The sequence below is a fragment of the Perca flavescens genome, chromosome 20 (genome assembly GCF_004354835.1).
Source record: "Perca flavescens isolate YP-PL-M2 chromosome 20, PFLA_1.0, whole genome shotgun sequence".
Classification (NCBI taxonomy): domain Eukaryota; kingdom Metazoa; phylum Chordata; class Actinopteri; order Perciformes; family Percidae; genus Perca; species Perca flavescens.
In genome coordinates this window covers 30,055,516-30,075,382 of record NC_041350.1, presented here as the reverse complement: position 1 = coordinate 30,075,382, position 19,867 = coordinate 30,055,516, and the positions used below count along the sequence as shown (strand labels likewise).

General features: G+C 45.7%; 1 protein-coding gene across 1 annotated transcript in view; it reads left to right on the top strand.

The window, feature by feature from the left end:
• syne2b (spectrin repeat containing, nuclear envelope 2b) overlaps nt 1-19,867 on the top strand; it is a 158,742-nt gene that overhangs the window by 61,932 nt on the left and 76,943 nt on the right. Inside the window, exons 8-14 of the mRNA XM_028565176.1 lie at nt 116-315; nt 10,434-10,534; nt 11,578-11,667; nt 14,798-14,911; nt 15,340-15,477; nt 19,128-19,292; nt 19,616-19,728. Of these exons, the coding sequence (XP_028420977.1) occupies nt 116-315; nt 10,434-10,534; nt 11,578-11,667; nt 14,798-14,911; nt 15,340-15,477; nt 19,128-19,292; nt 19,616-19,728 (921 nt within the window). The remainder of the gene's footprint in view (nt 1-115; nt 316-10,433; nt 10,535-11,577; nt 11,668-14,797; nt 14,912-15,339; nt 15,478-19,127; nt 19,293-19,615; nt 19,729-19,867) is intronic.

Here is a 19,867-nt window from a genome sequence, read left to right as displayed (position 1 = left end):
CATTTATTCTGTGTTCAGAATTGTAGTACTTTCCGTTTCAGCTTGCCTGTTGTTGATCTTAAAGCGCCTGTGTGTAGGATTTAACAGAAAAATCATATGATCTGTTTCCCCTCAGAGCTGGCTGTTCCATAAATGTGAAAGACTTCAAAGCCAGCTGGAGGAGTGGAGTGGTCTTCCTGGCCATCCAGTACGCTCTGCACCCTGATCTGGTGGATCTGTCCAAAGCCAGAACCAGAAGCAACAAGCAGAACCTGGAGGAGGCCTTCCACATCGCAGAGAAGGAGCTGAGGATCCCCCGACTGCTGGACCCTGATGGTGAGTTATTCAGCAAATATCATTAGTAGTATATGCATATTCAAGGATGTCAAGTTGAGCTCATTGTCACTGGACCTGCCAGATATAAGAGAGATATTATACAGGGATTGAGCTCGTAAGCTATGTGTGCATATGTAGTGCTCCTTTTTTGTGCTTTTTTGTTTTTAAAGAATTTGCTACTTGTTAATAGCACAATAAGTGTAACTACAATAGTGATCTATTAACCTTACATTTAACTTAACATAGCTTTACATTTAGGCTTTTTATTTTGTATGTACATGGAAATTAAATGAGTTAGATAAACCTTTTATTATTTGACAGCTTGTATAACCCAATTTTCACCTTCGATAACTGCAAGTACAGTAAATCTCATTTGTTTGTGAGGAGGCTGATGTCAAACGGTGATGATGTGTTTGCACATGCCCAGGTGAAAAAAATTCTATTAAAAATATACTTTAATAATAAATAATTAATTTTAAATAATAAAGTATATTTTCTAAATTTTGTACTATTTTCGTCAAATCCAAGTATAGTTAAGTGTATTCAATTATGTATTAACTTCAACTTAACATCTATTTGACTACACTTCAAGTGTAAATAGTATACTAAAATGGAACAACTTTTTTTAAACTTCAAGTGCACTAATGAAAATCAAGATTCATGAGCAATTAAGCACACTTACAGTACAATTGCATTGTATTGCCATTCTTATTGAAATACAGTGAAGGTCAGGGGCCTCGACGGACCAGACCCGGGCGGCAGACGCTGGCTCTGGGGACGTGGAACGTCACCTCTCTGTGGGGGAAGGAGCCGGAACTGGTGCGGGAGGTGGAGCGCTACCGGTTAGATCTGGTGGGGCTTACCTCTACGCACAGTCTCGGTTCTGGAACCATACTCCTGGATAGGGGTTGGACTCTTTTCTTCTCCGGAGTTGCCCAGGGTGTGAGGCGCCGGGCGGGTGTGGGGATACTCACAAGCCCCGGCTGGCGCCGCTGTGTTGGAGTTTACCCCGTGGACGAGAGGGTCGCCTCCCCACGCCTGCGGGTTGTGGGGGAAAACTCTGACTGTTGTTTGTGCATATGCACCAAACAGGAGTTCGGAGTATTCGGCCTTCTTGGAGACCTTGACTGGAGTCCTGCATGGGGCTCCAGTGGGGGACTCCATTGTTATGCTGGGGACTTCAACGCACACGTGGGCAATGATGGAGACACCTGAGAGGCGTGATTGGGAGGAACGGCCTCCCTGATCTAAACCAGAGTGGTTGTTTGTTGTTGGACTTCTGTGCTAGTCATGGATTGTCTATAACGAACACCATGTTCGAACATAGGGATGCTCATAAGTGTACCTGGTAACAGAGCACCCTAGGTCAAGGTCAATGATCGATTTCATAATTGTTTCATCTGATCTGAGGCCGTATGTTTTGGACACTCGGGTGAAGAGAGGGGCAGAGCTGTCAACCGATCACCATCTGGTGGTGAGTTGGGTCAGGGGTGGGGAAGACTCTGGACAGACCTGGTAAGCCCAAACGTGTAGTGCGGGTAAATTGGGAACGTCTGGAGGAGGCCCCTGTCCGACAGACTTTCAACTCACACCTCCGGGCGGAGCTTTTCGTGCATCCCTGTGGAGGCTGGGGGCATTGAACCCGAGTGGACAATGTTCAAAGTTTCCATTGCTGAAGCTGCGGCGAGGAGCTGTGGTCTTAGGATCTTAGGTGCCTCAAGGGGCGGTAACCCACGAACACCGTGGTGGACACCAGTGGTCAGGGAAGCCGTCCGACTGAAGAAGGAGTCCTTCCGGGATATGTTATCTCGGAGGACTCCGGAGGCAGTTGCAGGGCACCGAAGGGCCGAAGGGCTGCAGCCTCTGCCGTGAAAGAGGCAAAGCAGCGGGTGTGGGAGAAGTTTGGAGAAGACATGGAGAAGGACTTTCGGTCGGCACCAAAGTGTTTCTGGAAAACTGTTCGCCACCTCAGGGGGGGGCGGGGAACCATCCAAGCTGTGTACAGTAAGGATGGGACACTGTTGACCTCCACTGAGGAGGTAATAGGGCGGTGGAGGGAGCACTTTGAGGAACTCCTGAATCCGACTAATACGCCCTCTATGTTAGAGGCAGAGCTGGAGGATAACGGGGATTGTCGCCGATTTCCCAGGCGGAAGTCACTGATGTAGTCAAACAACTACACAGTGGCAAAGCCCCGGGATTGATGAGATCCGTCCAGAAATGCTCAAGGCTCTGGGTGTGGAGGGGTTGTCCTGGTTGACACGCCTCTTCAACATTGCGTGGAAGTCTGGGACGGTGCCAAAGGAGTGGCAGACTGGGGTGGTGGTTCCTCTTTTAAAAAGGGGGACCAGAGGTGTGTGCCAATTATAGGGGTATCACACTTCTCAGCCTCCCTGGTAAAGTCTACTCCAAGGTGCTGGAAAGGAGGGTTCGGCCGATAGTCGAACCTCGGGTTGAGGAGGAACAATGCGGATTCCGTCCTGGTCGTGGAACAACGGACCAGCTCTTCACTCTCGCAAGGATCCTGGAGGGAGCCTGGGAGTATGCCCAACCGGTCTACATGTGTTTTGTGGATTTGGAGAAGGCGTATGACCGGGTCCCCCGGGAGATACTGTGGGAGGTGCTGCGGGAGTATGGGGTGAGGGGGTCTCTACTCAGGGCCATCCAATCTCTGTATGACCAAAGTGAGAGCTGTGTCCGGGTTCTCGGTAGTAAGTCGGACTCGTTTCAGGTGAGGGTTGGCCTCCGCCAGGGCTGCGCTTTGTCACCAATCCTGTTTGTAATATTTATGGACAGGATATCGAGGCGAGTCGGGGTGGGGAGGGTTGCAGTTTGGTGGGCTGGGGATCTCATCGCTGCTCTTTGCAGATGATGTGGTCCTGATGGCATCATCGGCCTGCGACCTTCAGCACTCACTGGATCGGTTCGCAACCGAGTGTCAAGCGGTTGGGATGAGGATCAGCACCTCTAAATCGGAGGCCATGGTTCTCAGCAGGAAACCGATGGAATGCCTTCTCCAGGTAGGGAATGAGTCCTTACCCCAAGTGAAGGAGTTCAAGTACCTTGGGGTTTTGTTCGCGAGTGAGGGGACAATGGAGCGGGAGATTGGTCGGAGAAGGGCGCAGCGGGTGCGGTATTGCATTCAATCTATCGCACTGCCAGACGAAAAAGAGAGCTGAGCCAGAAGGCAAAGCTCTCGATCTACCGGTCAGTTTTCGTTCCTACCCTCACCTATGGTCATGAAGGCTGGGTCATGACCGAAAGAACGAGATCCAGGGTACAAGCGGCGAAATGGGTTTCCTCAGGAGGGTGGCTGGCGTCTCCCTTAGAGATAGGGGTGAGAAGCTCAGTCATCCGTGAGGAGCTCGGAGAGAGCCGCTGCTCCGCTGCGTCGAAGGAGCCAGTTGAGGTGGTTCGGGCATCTGGTAAGGATGCCCCCTGGGCGCCTCCCTAGGGAGGTGTTCCAGGCACGTCCAGCTGGGAGGAGGCCTCGGGGAAGACCCAGGACTAGGTGGAGGGATTATATCTCCAACCTGGCCTGGGAACGCCTCGGGATCCCCCAGTCGGAGCTGGTTAATGTTGCTCGGGAAAGGGAAGTTTGGGGTCCCCTGCTGGAGCTGCTCCCCCCGCGACCCGACACCGGATAAGCGGACGAAGATGGATGGATGGATGGATTGAAATACACTTAAAAAGACATTGCAGCGCAACTTATAGTTGTGTTTAAGTATATTTTCTGCATAGTGCTATCATACTTATAATTACTATAAACTATGTTAATTTAGTATGCCTCTGTGATATTTCAAGTGATCTACAAATGCACTTCATAACTATATTTAGTGCTTTTAAAGTGTCCCACTATGACAATAATAATGTGTTTGAAGTTAAGTTCAATTACAACCTAAACATCATAAACACGTACTTTCAGTGCAATGTTATTATAGTGTTAGGTAGAAACAAATAGTTTGAAGTATATTTCATCTGTACTTTTATCCCCATTTTGTTATACTTAAGCATGAATGTTGCTATTACACTACAAGTGTATTATATTACAATTCAGTTCAAGTGCATTACATCAACAGATTATAAATTGCATTTCAGAAAAGGCTCTTTATTATTGACACAAAAGTAAAACACAAAAGTAGATATTGGCAAAAGCAGGAACCTTGAACAGTTAAGGCAGCGTCAAGAGAAAAAAAAAAGAATAGGCCTATGAGCGATATCCGCCGTGCTCGGACATACGCCGCTGTGGACGATGTCTTGCAAGCGGTTTCAGGAAAGTGGCGCCAGTGTTTGTTTGTGTGTGCGCGCGTGCATATGTGTGTGTCGGCCCACCCCTGCGAAGCTCCGAAGGAGCAGAAGAAAGTAGCTGCACCTTCACCAAAATGAAGGCTGAAAAACAGAACTATTATGGTAAAAATATTTACTCGCCATGTGGCAGATAGCCACATGATATAGATAGATAGATATAATTTATGTTATTATTTAAATGTAATATTTAGTTTTTTTAACAGCAGTACAGAGTCTGCAGTCTATTGCACAAACACTTGAGTAATAATGCAAACATTTGACGGTCAGTACGAATTGCCTGGGGGAACATACGTGCCACAAACAGCAATTCCACAACTGTACAACAGTGTAAAAGACAACATAGCCTACTAAAGGAGATCAAAGACATATTGTGGATATTTAAAATATCTTCCAGTTCTAGTGTTAAAAATTCCTTAGAAATAAAAGTTTATTGATCTTTGAAAAAGTGTACCTGCATTATTATGCCATTATCATTATATTAGATGAAAATGGTCTCAGGACGACAAGATTATGGTTTATCACAATCATTTCTGGGACAATTTATCGTCCAGCAAAACTTGTTATCGTGACAGGCCTACTCGCTTTATACTGGACCAATGTCGAAGATCGTTGTTCCCATCAGTAACAACAACAGAGGAACATAATGTCCAAGTTGAAAAACCCAAAATTACCCTTTAAATTGTGCACTCTGTTTTCAAAGTACTTTTTCAAATGACAAAAAATTTTAACTGTGTAAAAAAAAAAAAAGATAATAATAATTCCATCTGGTATAGCAGTACCAAAGATGTCTGTTGGTCTTTAATGAAGGAGTCTGTTTTCTAGAGAGAAAACTTTTGCTTGGTTTGCAAAAGGTTATTTCCATGCAGCTCCATGCAAATCCTGTCCAGTTAATTCAAACAAAAAAAACTAGTCCAAAGAGTACAGCCATACCAACGATGCCTTTAGGGACAACTACGCTGTTTGGTTGATGGCGCAGTCTCTCTGGCCCTTTCACTGGAAGAGCCTGTTTTTTAGAGCAAGTGCTTTGTTGGTAAGTTTCCCTCCATCAAGTTCCATGCAAATTTTTTGGATCGAAGGCGAGCAGGGTAGCTGAAGTTCAGGTCTTTTTTTAAATTTATTTTTAATTTTTTTTTTTTTTAGAAAAAGACTCCATTTCAATCAGCAGATACTTAATTTAGATTGAACAATTCGTTTTTATTCAAGTGCATGATAAAAAAGAATTTGGGAAAAGTCTTTGGGGATTAGACCCCATTGTGGCATTGTATATTTAGGGGGGTAGTGATGATCAGTTCCGCATATTTCCCCCTTGGGTGTAGACACTGGTGACGGTGGAGAGAATAGCTGACCTGGATGATGGGTGTGCAGCAGGACTGTGCGCTGATATGATGGAGACTGGAGGTGAAGGGGGGGAGGAGTGTTGCATCTGTTTGTACTGAAATTATAGTCTATATCCTTGACCTTCCACTTTTCTCATCCGTAATGTTGTGTGGACTAGCCAGATCTTCCTTTGCAGCGCTGTGGAGGAAGGTCTGGCACTACACTACTGAAATGACAACTGACAGCAGCAGAGAGGAGAACGGGTTTTAAAGTTTGACGGCAACAATATAATTGGCTAAGAGAGATCATGCAAGATCTGGTTGGACTACTTATTGAATGCACACAGAGTAGAAGCCGGAGAGTATATGGTTGCGTGCTCTACTAGAGCTGAAGATCTTTGCCTGAACCCGACAGGATCCGAGGGGTTCTTTCGGGTTCAGTCTTAATTTCTATAACTTTATATGGGCTCGGGCCGGGCTTGGGCTTGCGCTCTGGGTTGCGCGGCTTGCGCTGTCAGGTGATGGGTTTCGATTAGCGCGAAAATGAATGCTGAGGAGGTGAAACGGAGGCTGGCCTCTGGAGGACTTATTTTATTTCTTTGTTCCAACTTCCAAGTGACCTATAGCCTACGTTAGTCATGAATGATGTTAAAAAATTTATAAATTACTAATTTTTGACAAAAGGCAAACGAGCTGTGTGTGTGCGCACATTTGAATAATGTCGGGCTGTAAACGGGTTTGAGTTTTAAAAAGCTGCGAAATGTACTTGTCAGGCTCGGGCCGAATTCTGTCAGGCTCGGGCCTTGTCGGGCTTAACTTTTAAGGCCCGATTACAGCTCTACGTTCTACCAGGTGAGCTACCCAGGCACCCAGAGTGAAAGATTCTAACCTCACTAAAAATGGAAATTCTGTGTCTGTTTTTGTCTTTGTTGATGTCAGACTTTGAATTTGATGTTTTAGAAGGTATGGAAACCCAGACTATTATGCTTAACTACACTGTGTTTATTATGCACTACAAATTATTATGCAAATTATATTTAGAGCCCGAGCGCCGACAGCAGCGAAGGCCCTATTGAAACTGAAGGAATTTGTATTATTACGCCAAATTAATTGGCTTTTTGAGGGGCTTAACATATTCAAAAACTCACCAAATTTGGCGGTCGCATCAAGTCTGGTGAAAATTTACGTATTTTAAGGGATTCGGGAAAAGGCGCACAAAAATGGCTCGCTAGCGCCCCCTAGAAAGTTACAAAAATTGAGCCCCTGAAGTGCATTTAACGTAGACTCACGAAACTTGGTACACAAATGTAACTTGTCAAGATGTACAAAAAACTTCATTAGAGCCATACCCTAAACCCAACAGGAAGTCCGCCATTTTGATTTCAAAGTTCGGAATTAGTCCGATTTTGGCCATTTCCACGTCGTACTTTAACAAACTCCTCCTAGAGATTTCATCCAATCAACTTCAAATTCGGTCTGTGACATCTTAAGACATTAAAGATGAAAAGTTGTTAAAAGAAAAACTTTTCGTCATAGGGCGTGGCCGTGGCGGGGCGGCCATTTTGTGCGTTTCGCCGCCGAAACAGGAAGTGGGTGTAACTCGAGTGTACGTTGTCCAACTAGCTCGAAACTTTTCAGGATTCATAAGGGTCCAACCCTGAGGACAAATAAAGGCCGATATTTACTTAAAGTCATAGCGCCCCCTAGTGGCAACAGGAAGTAGGCCTAAAAGTCAAGGTGCTATACTTTAACGAACTCCTCCTAGAGATTTCATCCGATGGACTTCAAACTTGGTCTGTACCATCCCAACACCTTAACGATGAAAAGTTATTAAAAGAAAAACTTTTCGTCAGACGGTGTGGGCGTGGCGTGGCGGCCATTTTGAGTGTTTAGCGATGAACAAAGAAGTTGTTGTAACTTGAGTGTACGGTGTCGTATCTGCCCGAAATTTCTCACGATTGACAAAAATCCAGGCCTGAGGACACATACAGGCCAAAATTGACTTTTGGTCATAGCGCCCCCCGCTGGCACCAGGAAATCTGCCTTATATGACAAACATCATCCGATTTAGTCGGGGTGGGGAGGGGTTGCAGTTTGGTGGGCTGGGGATCTCATCGCTGCTCTTTGCAGATGATGTGGTCCTGATGGCATCATCGGCCTGCGACCTTCAGCACTCACTGGATCGGTTCGCAACCGAGTGTGAAGCGGTTGGGATGAGGATCAGCACCTCTAAATCTGAGGCCATGGTTCTCAGCAGGAAACCGATGGAATGCCTTCTCCAGGTAGGGAATGAGTCCTTACCCCAAGTGAAGGAGTTCAAGTACCTTGGGGTTGTGTTCGCGAGTGAGGGGACAATGGAGCGGGAGATTGGTCGGAGAATCGGCGCAGCGGGTGCGGTATTGCATTCAATCTATCGCACCGTTGTGACGAAAAGAGAGCTGAGCCAGAAGGCAAAGCTCTCGATCTACCGGTCAGTTTTCGTTCCTACCCTCACCTATGGTCATGAAGGCTGGGTCATGACCGAAAGAACGAGATCCAGGGTACAAGCGGCCGAAATGGGTTTCCTCAGGAGGGTGGCTGGCGTCTCCCTTAGAGATAGGGTGAGAAGCTCAGTCATCCGTGAGGAGCTCGGAGTAGAGCCGCTGCTCCTTTGCGTCGAAGGAGCCAGTTGAGGTGGTTCGGGCATCTGGTAAGGATGCCCCCTGGGCGCCTCCCTAGGGAGGTATTCCAGGCACGTCCAGCTGGGAGGAGGCCTCGGGGAAGACCCAGGACTAGGTGGAGGGATTATATCTCCAACCTGGCCTGGGAACGCCTCGGGAGCCCCCAGTCGGAGCTGGTTAATGTTGCTCGGGAAAGGGAAGTTTGGGGTCCCCTGCTGGAGCTGCTCCCCCCGCGACCCGACACCGGATAAGCGGACGAAGATGGATGGATGGATGGATCCGATTTACATGAAACTCAGAACGTGTGGTCTACATGTGATACTGATCTACCCCCTATAATATGACCATGCCCACTTACTCAGGCCACGCCCCCTTTCATAACATTTGAACCGTTTAAGGTAGAGTCTTGTGTGAGGTATCATTGAACTCAGCAGAGACTTCATTCTTCATTGGTGATGGTTTGACCCGCCCCTTAAGCTTTAGCCACGCCCCCTTTTATAACTAATGACCCTAGTGATGTAGACCCTTGTCTGAGGTATCATTGAACTTAGTAGAGACTTCCTTTTTAATTGGTGATGGTTTGACCTGTCCCCTATGCTTTAGCCATGCCCCTTTTCACAGCTAATGAACAGTATGACGTAGAGTCTTGTGTGAGGTATTGTTGAACATGGCAGGGAGTTCTCTTTTCATTGGTGACGATTTGCGGTGTCCGAGTGCCGCGCAAATGCACGGTCACAAGGAGCGGAGTCTGCCGGTAACCCCAAGGTGCGAGGGCCCGTCCATCGCTGCTCGCAGCTTTAATTTATACTGATTTTCCTAAATAGTCGATGCGAGAGAGGTCATATGTACTGAAATCAAAAGCTATTTCAATCAAACACATCTTAATTGGCTGCTATGGGCATAAAATGAGAGAAACTCATAGTGTGGCCCCCATCCTCACCTGACCTCAACCCTATTGACAACCTTTGGAGCATCCTCAAGCAAAAGATCTATGAGGGTGGAAGGCAGTTCGCATCAAAACAGAAGCTAGCCAGTGCTGAGCTATGATTTTCTTGGTTGCGGTTGAGCCAGCTAGCCAAACTTTCCTGAACAGTGCATTTTGAGCTTTTTATTTCTGATAAAAATTCTGTTTTCATTGTATGGTTTGTTCAATGAAATTTGACTTATACCCTAACGGTTGGTGACTTGAAAATTATACTGACTGTCATTTGCATTGACTATTTAGGAAAATCAGTGTAAAATATTTGCATAATAATTTGGAACTCAGTGTATAAGGAAGCCACAATAAAGTTTATAATTAAAGTTTTTATTTACTTTTACTTTTAAAAATGAAGTACATTTAATATCAGAAAGTTACTTTTGATACTCGGTACGGTAAATATCAGATACTTTAAGACTTTTACTCAAGTAATATTCTAAAAGAAGACTTTAACTTGTACTTTTACTCAAGTATTGCTTTCAAGTACTGCAAAAATGATTCACGGGATTTGTCTCCGACATACTTGTGTAGCAGTCATTGATGTCATGCCATGTGAATCTGGGTGAATGTGTGTGAGTGTAGCTGAGTGTTGTGACAGAGCCACGCCTGAGGGCGAGTGGGATGTTGATCTTGTCTGCTGACTCACTTGCTGTTTGTTTGCTCCGCTCTTATATAAAAACCCTGACTTGGTTCACTCTTCTTTTTATGGGCAGACTTTTATCAGCCCAGTTTTATAGACAGAGAAGCTAGACCTCCGTTCTCCAACTCCACCTTCTTCAGTAGCTTGCTCATGTGTTAGTGTAGACGTTTGACAGTAGTGTGAGAATATAATGGAGGATTGTGATGTGGATGCAGATGTGGACGTTCGGGACCCTGATGAGAAGTCCATCATGACCTATGTGGCCCAGTTCCTGCAGTACTCCAAAGACCTGCCAGTGCCAGAGGAAGAAACGCAGGTCTGTATCACTGTATTTTGTTTTTATAGACAAACATCAAGCAACAAAGGGCACCATTTACACTGCAGAAATGTTTTCAGATACTTTTTTAAGTCAGTGGAGCTTCTTGTTCTGGCAACCAGCTCGGGTAGGGTTTAGGGTTCTGCTCATGATGTTTTCAACTGTTTAACTGCTACAGTCGATTGTCAAAAATAAGGGTGCGGCTAAGCTCTGTCTAATCCAGTCCTGCTTGGTTTGCATTGTTTTGGTGATTTGCAGGTAAAACAAAGTCATCAGGCATATTTTAACAGCAACAGTATTAGGCAACCTAGATATCTGAACAAAACTTTTATTTCAACCAGATTTTGCCCAGTTTTGGGCTGCAAATCACTAAATCAATGCTTAGTGAGTTATTTTTCTTTGTTTGCAAGACTGACTGATAATTTTGAAGTCTTGCCAAAATCAATATTTGAGTATAAAGATAGATATATGCAGCATGTGTATATACTCACACACGTTTAGCAGAAAACCTTTAAATCTGGTCATTAAAGACTTGTTCTAAAGATATAAACCAGAGGTGGGGCATTTAAAAGTGGAACAATAAACGCATTGTTCATCATGGACTGCACACCTCTTTATGCTCAACTTCTGTCAACTCGAGTGCTGCGAACAGTCTTGTAAACACTGAAGTCTGCTTGTTACCTTGGGTGCACTCTTTCTGTCATTTCTTTTTTGCAAGTAGAATATATGCAGACAGAGATATATACGTTTGAGAAATTGATATCAGCCTCTAAGAAATCAGTCTTGACTTAAATGTTTTTGGAAGTTGCATTGAAATGAATCACAGCTTGCAGAGTACATTTGATAAAACTGTAAATTAGTAGTATTTTAGCTGTATTCAAGTTTGGTTATCATAAGCATGAAGTGCTGTTTTGTTAGTGTTTGTATATTGGCCTTCAATTATCTGTGCAACGTGAATTTCCACTATAACCTTTTGTTTGAGATTTCTCTATTTTCTCGGCATCCTTTTGTTTCCTCCTCTCCTCTTCTCTTTTTCCTCCTAGACACCGTACCTGACTCTTCCTAAAAGTCCTTCTCCTATCAACCTGCCTGTTCACTACACTCCTGCTATTTCTGCTTCACCTCTGCGACAGGTAGACCTGACAGTCACGATCCACCTCTGTTTCATTTCTAATTTTTCATCAGCCTACTTACCTTCCAATTACACTACCTTGTAATTTATTGACACCTTAGGCTAAGTCATAGTTCATATCTGTTTAAATCTCCCCATGCAATCATAATGTATTTTTAAAGATGTGAGCAACCTTTTTGGGTGGTTAGATAATACAATTTTCAATAAAAAAAATATCAGTAAAGAATTATTTATGAATAAACAAAAATACAACCAGCCTTGACAGCTAGAGTGATATATAAAAACCTGGCTGAATCTACTCTAGTTCTGTCAGTGCCACACCCCCCTGTCACTGCTTTATGCCTTAATGTTTGGAAACCCTGACTTGCTGGTTTGTCAGCAATTGTCAGCCTCAATACTGCCATGTCACATGGCGTAAATCAGCCGTACCAAACCCTCGTAGCACCCGCAAATAACTTTAGATTGCATTGCTTAAAGACACGCCAGGAAAGTTGTTTATCGGGACGGCACTGCAGCTACTCAAATTTAATTGTCAGTCACTGATGAGCCAAGATTACCTTTCAGTCATATGGTGGTTGAAAGCAAGACGGATCATGCAGAATCAAACGTTTGCCCTGTTCTCTGGGATGGAATCTCAAGGCACAGCAAGGGTGTGTTTCTCTGCCTCCCATGAGATGAATAAAGCACTCACAGGGCAACTCTGCAGAGCTGCTTTTCCTCCCTGCTGGTATGGCCTGCTGCACAACTTAGGACAGATCAGTCACAGTGTGCACCTGTGTGCTCTGGTTTCTGACCAGATATCAGCATGATGGATGTGGCTGCTGCAGACATTTGAGTTTTTTAATCGTAACTTTGTATGTTGTTACTTTACTCCCAAAGAGGTGTTCATTTTAGAAATAATTTAGCATTGATTGTGCAAGATATATTGCAGGGTGGAGGGCTCAGGAATTAGAGTCTAGGGAGAGAGTCTAGTCTAAACGTTCTGCAAAATGAGGAGTTTAAATTTGAGAAACGCTTCTAAAAATACATCTAAACATAGTGGCTCTTACGTTACGATACAACTTTTATTGTCAGCCAGGGCTGAAATTCTTTTTGCATCCCTGGGTAGCTCATATAAAAGAGGACAAAGACATACATACAAACATAAATGAAGATGAATAACACCAAAGGACATATATGAAACATTACCACAAATGACATAAACACCTAAGTAAGGAAACAAAGCATACATGTATAACAACAGAAAATGACATGAACATACACACAGACAAGGTCTTGGAGACTTACTTAACCCTGGATAAATATTGCATTGGATTTAATATAGCTGGTTTAACAATAGGCTAGATTGATGTCTATAATGCACAAAACGGAAACTAATAAACCGACTTATTGGGACTTCAGCTTATTCCCCGTATCCCCCAGAGTTAGATAAGTCCATACATACCCTTCTCATCTCTGTGCGTGTCATAGCTCTGTCTGGCACACCCACCGCTAGCCTAGTTTAGCACTGATCCTGGAGGTAACCGGCTCCAACTAGCCTACTGCTCCAATAAGTGACAAAATAACGCCAACATTTTCCTATTTACATGTTGTAATTTATATAGTCACAGCCATCTTCTAACCGTATACAAACTGGGAACTATATTCTCAGAAGGCGAAGCACTGCTACTTGGGTGGAGTGATTAGCGTGCTCGGCTAAAGTCTCTCATGAGAAATGCTCATGAGAGTCACCTTTTTCTGAGATGAGACAAGACCAAGTAAAAATGCGGTCGAGTACTACAACATTTCCACTACTCAGGGAATTCTTTACACATTATATACATACCATAGACATTGCATTAAATAATATCTACTTTATCATTATGGCCTCAAACGTCACCATTTACAGCAGAAGAGAAGGTGGCTGTTATATTTCATGTTCTTATGAGTAAAAACAACGACGTTGTTGCCAAATCCAACCTCTGTATGGGCTTGGTACTCTGCTGTGCACAGGCTTGCTTGAAGCACATTTTGGCACACCAGCTGCCATTATGTGTTGTGTCAAGTATCTCATGACTTGTGTTGGTGCCTTGTGGGAAAGCTTTTTGCTTTGCTCTTTTGGTTTATTGACTAATAGGCAAAGGCAAGGCATGTTTATTGTATATAGGACATTTTAGCAACAAGGCAATTCAATGTGCTTTACATAAAACATTAAAGAGCAATTTAAATTAATTATTTGGGTCAAATGGCCTTTTGAATGGGAGAGCTAGGGGCACTCTCATGCTAGTCTAGGTGGTAGTGGCCGGAAACAACAACAGCTGCGGTGAGTTGCTCAAAAACTTTCTTTTTAGTAAATCTGTGTACTCAAAGAATGTTGTCAATGCTTTCGTTCATGTGTAGAGCCCCTGGGGATACTTCGAGCATAGTTTCATGTTGTGTCGAGCCTTCTTAGTATTTCGAAAATAGTCAAAATAATATTTTGAAACTAGCATAAAAGTGCCCCTAGCACTCCCATTCAAAAGGCCATTTGACCCAAAAACGAGAATAAGGTCAATCTTAAAAGTGGCGATTCGGTCTTAAATATGCATTTAAACTAAAGTTTGACTCACGTACATTCACAAAAATACCCTAGGATGCATTTTGGCGAGAGTTACGCTTTAAATAGAAACTATAACACTTGTTTTGAGCACTAGATGGAGTAGGGCAGATATTTTACCTGTTGACATTTGATTTGTCCTTTAACCTTTGGTTGCTACCTGTTCTGACTTCCTTGGTTACAGTTCGTCCAACTGGTACAGTATGTATGGGATCAAATAAACAAAGCTGCAGTTGTTTCACACAGATTTCTATGTGAAGCCATGTTTGGGTGTTCATTTGCAATCTAGTTCGTCTTGACTGCCATAGATGATAAAATAACTAAGGCCACTGTTTGTGCCTCTGCTGTTTCTTATTTGACCTGTGCAATTGGACAATATTCAGCTTCTGTCTTTCTTCTGTATTTTGACCTCAGTATGCACATAAAACATAAAGCTATCCAGATACATACCTAAATCCAACTAAATAGCGCTGATCATGAAATCAACGACTAAGTTTAGCCTGAAATTGTTCATTTGGCCTCAGCCTATAACTGTATTTTTTGTCCTCGTTGCCAGGCGACACCTAATCAAAAGGCAAAGGAAGTGACCTGCTGGCTGGTTCAGGCCTACGACGAGCTGCTAGAGGGATGGGACTCCACAGAGGGAGAGAGCTACTCCGAGAGATACCACGTAGGTTTCCAGCTAGTTCCTATCAGGACCCATTACGCCGAAACATTACTGCAGTTTTAAGTATCACTGCATAATTGGATTAGTAACTAATTCATATTATATTGTTACAACAGGCCAAAGATACATACTCAGCAACAATTGGCAGCCTCTGTCTCACACCAGTTGTATTGCAAATCCTATATTTTTCAAAATGGCTGTTGCTTTCAGTTATTAAGAGCTTACTGCTGCTTCTTCACTTTGCAGCATTCTCATTATATTTTTGTTACACAATGCCATATGTACCAGTTTTCCAATCTAATCCGAACAATATCCTGCTGGATTTTTCCTACAAAGTAAAGTGGATCCTTGAAAATTAGGCAATCTATCCCTTTTGCCTTTGAGTTAACCTTACAAGAGTGGCACTAAAGATGACATTTTCCATTCTTTAGGTATTTCAGACCTTCCTGGTGTCCTTTAATGAGCAGCGACGTCCCATCATGCCATTGTTGACAGCGATGAGACGAACCTCGAAACTGAGTGAGGAGCAGCAGTCCCTCAGAGAAGCGTGGGACACCCTCACTGACAAGGTCAGTTCCACTTAAATCTCTTGCCCCAAAATTGTAAAGCCTGTTTGATATTGGTACAGTTTAACCTTTTTTAATGTGGTTTAGTTTGGTTAGAGAGTTCATCGAGCAAGTAAAAAATTATACTTGCCCGAAGTCAATTTTTACTGGCCCTTCTTTTTTTTGACTAGTGGTTATCAAATAACGACAAAGAGTAAATTGTTATAGTTGATATATGTGGAGGCTATTATAAAAACAATTTCTCAAATCTAACTGCAATAATACCGGAGAGACAGTGACTTTTATCTGTGATTTGTTTGACCGCATGCAGTTTTTAAAAACGATTGAAACTTTGGAAAGAGGCAAGTGGGTTGTTTAAATTAATTTGCCCAACGGTGCGTTTTACTTGCCCCAGGCCATCAGGCAACCCTTATTGTTGAACCCTGCATGTACTGTATGCAGCACTATACAGTCTAATCCTTTTAAAAAAATGTATATAAAATAATATGAGCCTGGCTTAATCCCTATTGCAGCATGTACTGTATGCATGCAACTATACCGACGTAGTGTTTATGTACCTTTCTACTCGTTATATTCTTCTATTCACCGTCCATCTTCGTCCGCTTATCCGGTGTCGGGTCGCGGGGGGAGCAGCTCCAGCAGGGGACCCCAAACTTCCCTTTCCCGAGCAACATTAACCAGCTCCGACTGGGGATCGGCGTTCCCAGGCCAGGTTGGAGATATAATCCCTCCACCTAGTCCTGGGTCTTCCCGAGGCCTCCTCCCAGCTGGGCGTGCCTGGAACACCTCCCTAGGGAGGCGCCCAGGGGCATCCTTACCAGATGCCCGAACCACCTCAACTGGCTCCTTTCGACGCAAAGGACCAGCGGCTCTACTCCGAGCTCCTCACGGATGACTGAGCTTCTCACCCTATCTCTAAGGGAGACGCCAGCCACCCTCCTGAGGAAACCCATTTCGGCCGCTTGTACCCTGGATCTCGTTCTTTCGGTCATGACCCAGCCTTCATGACCATAGGTGAGGGTAGGAGCGAAAACTGACCGGTAGATCGAGAGCTTTGCCTTCTGGCTCAGCTCTCTTTTCGTCTGGCGGTGCGATAGATTGAATGCAATACCGCACCCGCTGCGCCCGATTCTCCGACCAATCTCCCGCTCCATTGTCCCCTCACTCGCGAACAAAACCCCAAGGTACTTGAAATCCTTCACTTGGGGTAAGGACTCATTCCCTACCTGGAGAAGGCATTCCATCGGTTTCCTGCTGAGAACCATGGCCTCCGATTTAGAGGTGCTGATCCTCATCCCAACTGCTTCACACTCGGTTGCGAACCGATCCAGTGAGTGCTGAAGGTCGCAGGCCGATGATGCCATCAGGACCACATCATCTGCAAAGAGCAGCGATGAGATCCCCAGCCCACCAAACTGCAACCCCTCCCCACCCCGACTACGCCTCGATATCCTGTCCATAAATATTACAAACAGGATTGGTGACAAAGCGCAGCCCTGGCGGAGGCCAACCCTCACCTGAAACGAGTCCGACTTACTACCGAGAACCCGGACACAGCTCTCACTTTGGTCATACAGAGATTGGATGGCCCTGGTAGAGACCCCTCACCCCATACTCCCGCAGCACCTCCCACAGTATCTCCCGGGGGACCCGGTCATACGCCTTCTCCAAATCCACAAAACACATGTAGACCCGGTTGGGCATACTCCCAGGCTCCCTCCAGGATCCTTGCGAGTGTGAAGAGCTGGTCCGTTGTTCCACGACCAGGACGGAATCCGCATTGTTCCTCCTCAACCCGAGGTTCGACTATCGGGCCGAACCCTCCTTTCCAGCACCTTGGAGTAGACTTTACCAGGGAGGCTGAGAAGTGTGATACCCCTATAATTGGCACACACCCTCTGGTCCCCTTTTAAAAAGAGGAACCACCACCCCAGTCTGCCACTCCTTTGGCACCGTCCCAGACTTCCACGCAATGTTGAAGGCGTGTCAACCAGGACAGCCCCTCCACACCCAGAGCCTTGAGCATTTCTGGACGGATCTCATCAATCCCGGGGCTTTGCCACTGTGTAGTTGTTTGACTACATCAGTGACTTCCGCCTGGGAAATCGGCGACAATCCCCGTTATCCTCCAGCTCTGCCTCTAACATAGAGGCGTATTAGTCGGATTCAGGAGTTCCTCAAAGTGCTCCTTCCACCGCCCTATTACCTCCTCAGTGGAGGTCAACAGTGTCCCATCCTTACTGTACACAGCTTGGATGGTTCCCCTTCCCCCTCCTGAGGTGGCGAACAGTTTTCCAGAAACACTTTGGTGCCGACCGAAAGTCCTTCTCCATGTCTTCTCCAAACTTCTCCCACACCCGCTGCTTTGCCTCTTTCACGGCAGAGGCTGCAGCCCGCCGGGCCCCTCGGTACCCTGCAACCGCCTCCGGAGTCCTCCGAGATAACATATCCCGGAAGGACTCCTTCTTCAATCGGACGGCTTCCCTGACCACTGGTGTCCACCACGGTGTTCGTGGGTTACCGCCCCTTGAGGCACCTAAGATCCTAAGACCACAGCTCCCTCGCCGCAGCTTCAGCAATGGAAACTTTGAACATTGTCCACTCGGGTTCAATGCCCCCAGCCTCCACAGGGATGCACGAAAAGCTCCGCCCGGAGGTGTGAGTTGAAAGTCTGTCGGACAGGGGCCTCCTCCAGGCGTTCCCAATTTACCCGCACTACACGTTTGGGCTTACCAGGTCTGTCCAGAGTCTTCCCCCACCCCTGACCCAACTCACCACCAGATGGTGATCGGTTGACAGCTCTGCCCCTCTCTTCACCCAGTGTCCAAAACATACGGCCTCAGATCAGATGAAACGATTATGAAATCGATCATTGACCTTGGCCTAGGGTGCTCTGGTACCAGGTACACTTATGAGCATCCCTATGTTCGAACATGGTGTTCGTTATAGACAATCCATGACTAGCACAGAAGTCCAACAACAAACAACCACTCTGGTTTAGATCAGGGAGGCCGTTCCTCCCAATCACGCCTCCAGGTGTCTCCATCATTGCCACGTGTGCGTTGAAGTCCCCCAGCAGAACAATGGAGTCCCCACTGGAGCCCCATGCAGGACTCCAGTCAAGGTCTCAAGAAGGCCGAATACTCCGAACTCCTGTTTGGTGCATATGCACAGACAACAGTCAGAGTTTTCCCCCCACAACCCGCAGGCGTGGGGAGGCGACCCTCTCGTCCACGGGGTAAACTCCAACACAGCGGCGCTCAGCCGGGGCTTGTGAGTATCCCCACACCCGCCCGGCGCCTCACACCCTGGGCAACTCCGGAGAAGAAAAGAGTCCAACCCCTATCCAGGAGTATGGTTCCAGAACCGAGACTGTGCGTGAGGTAAGCCCCACCAGATCTAACCGGTGGCGCTCCACCTCCCGCACCAGTTCGGCTCCTTCCCCCAGAGAGGTGGCGTTCCACGTCCCCAGAGCCAGCGTCTGCCGCCCGGGTCTGGTCCGTCGAGGCCCCTGACCTTCACTGCCACCCATGTGGCATCGCACCCGACCCCAACGGTTCCTCCCACAGGTGGTGGGCCCATGGGCTTCTTTCTATATTGAAAGACATTGAGTTCACTTGTAATGAATTGTGCCTTTCTGTTTCTTAATTTAGTTACGTGAATACAAAGTGTTGTTAGACATGAGTCTCCCGGCGCCCTTGGATGCGGTGGCTCACTGGTTGCTGAAAACAGAGAAGGCTCTGGCTGAGGAGGAGGGTGAGCCCCAGGACCACGGCCGAGCCGCTGACGACGCCAGGGAGAAACAGGAGCTCCTCAGGGTGAATATTTACTGCATCCAACCACTGAACTATACCACTTTATTTAGAAAGTGAAATAAACAATAATACTGACTTAGTGAACTCGGCAGGGTTTTCTACTTTTAAGATATAAATAACCTGTGCAGACTAGCCCCTTTATTCTGAGTGTTCATTTGTTAACTCACTGTTCGGGAGAGCTTGCAAACGGAATACAAAAATTCATACAAACTGTTATCTAAGTTTGTTTTGGGGATAATGTGGATGCACTTACCTCTATTGATGATTCTGTAGTTTATTTAAATCAGTATGCATGTGACTATGCTCACTGCTCATTGTTGTTTTAGGCCTGCCCGGAGGAGATGCCGCAGCATGTGAAGACCTTCCAGTCCTTCCAGAACTTAGATGAGTATGGAAACATGATGGTTCCTACTGACAAGATGGAGGAACTAAAGAGGAGGTGAGGGCTGACTGTGTTCATGTACGTGTGGTGTGCATGTGTGGAATCGAATGTACTGTACGGACAGTGCTTGAATTGATTACTTCCCTTAGCTAAATGTCCAAGTAAGGTATCTTATGTCATGACCTGGATATAACCA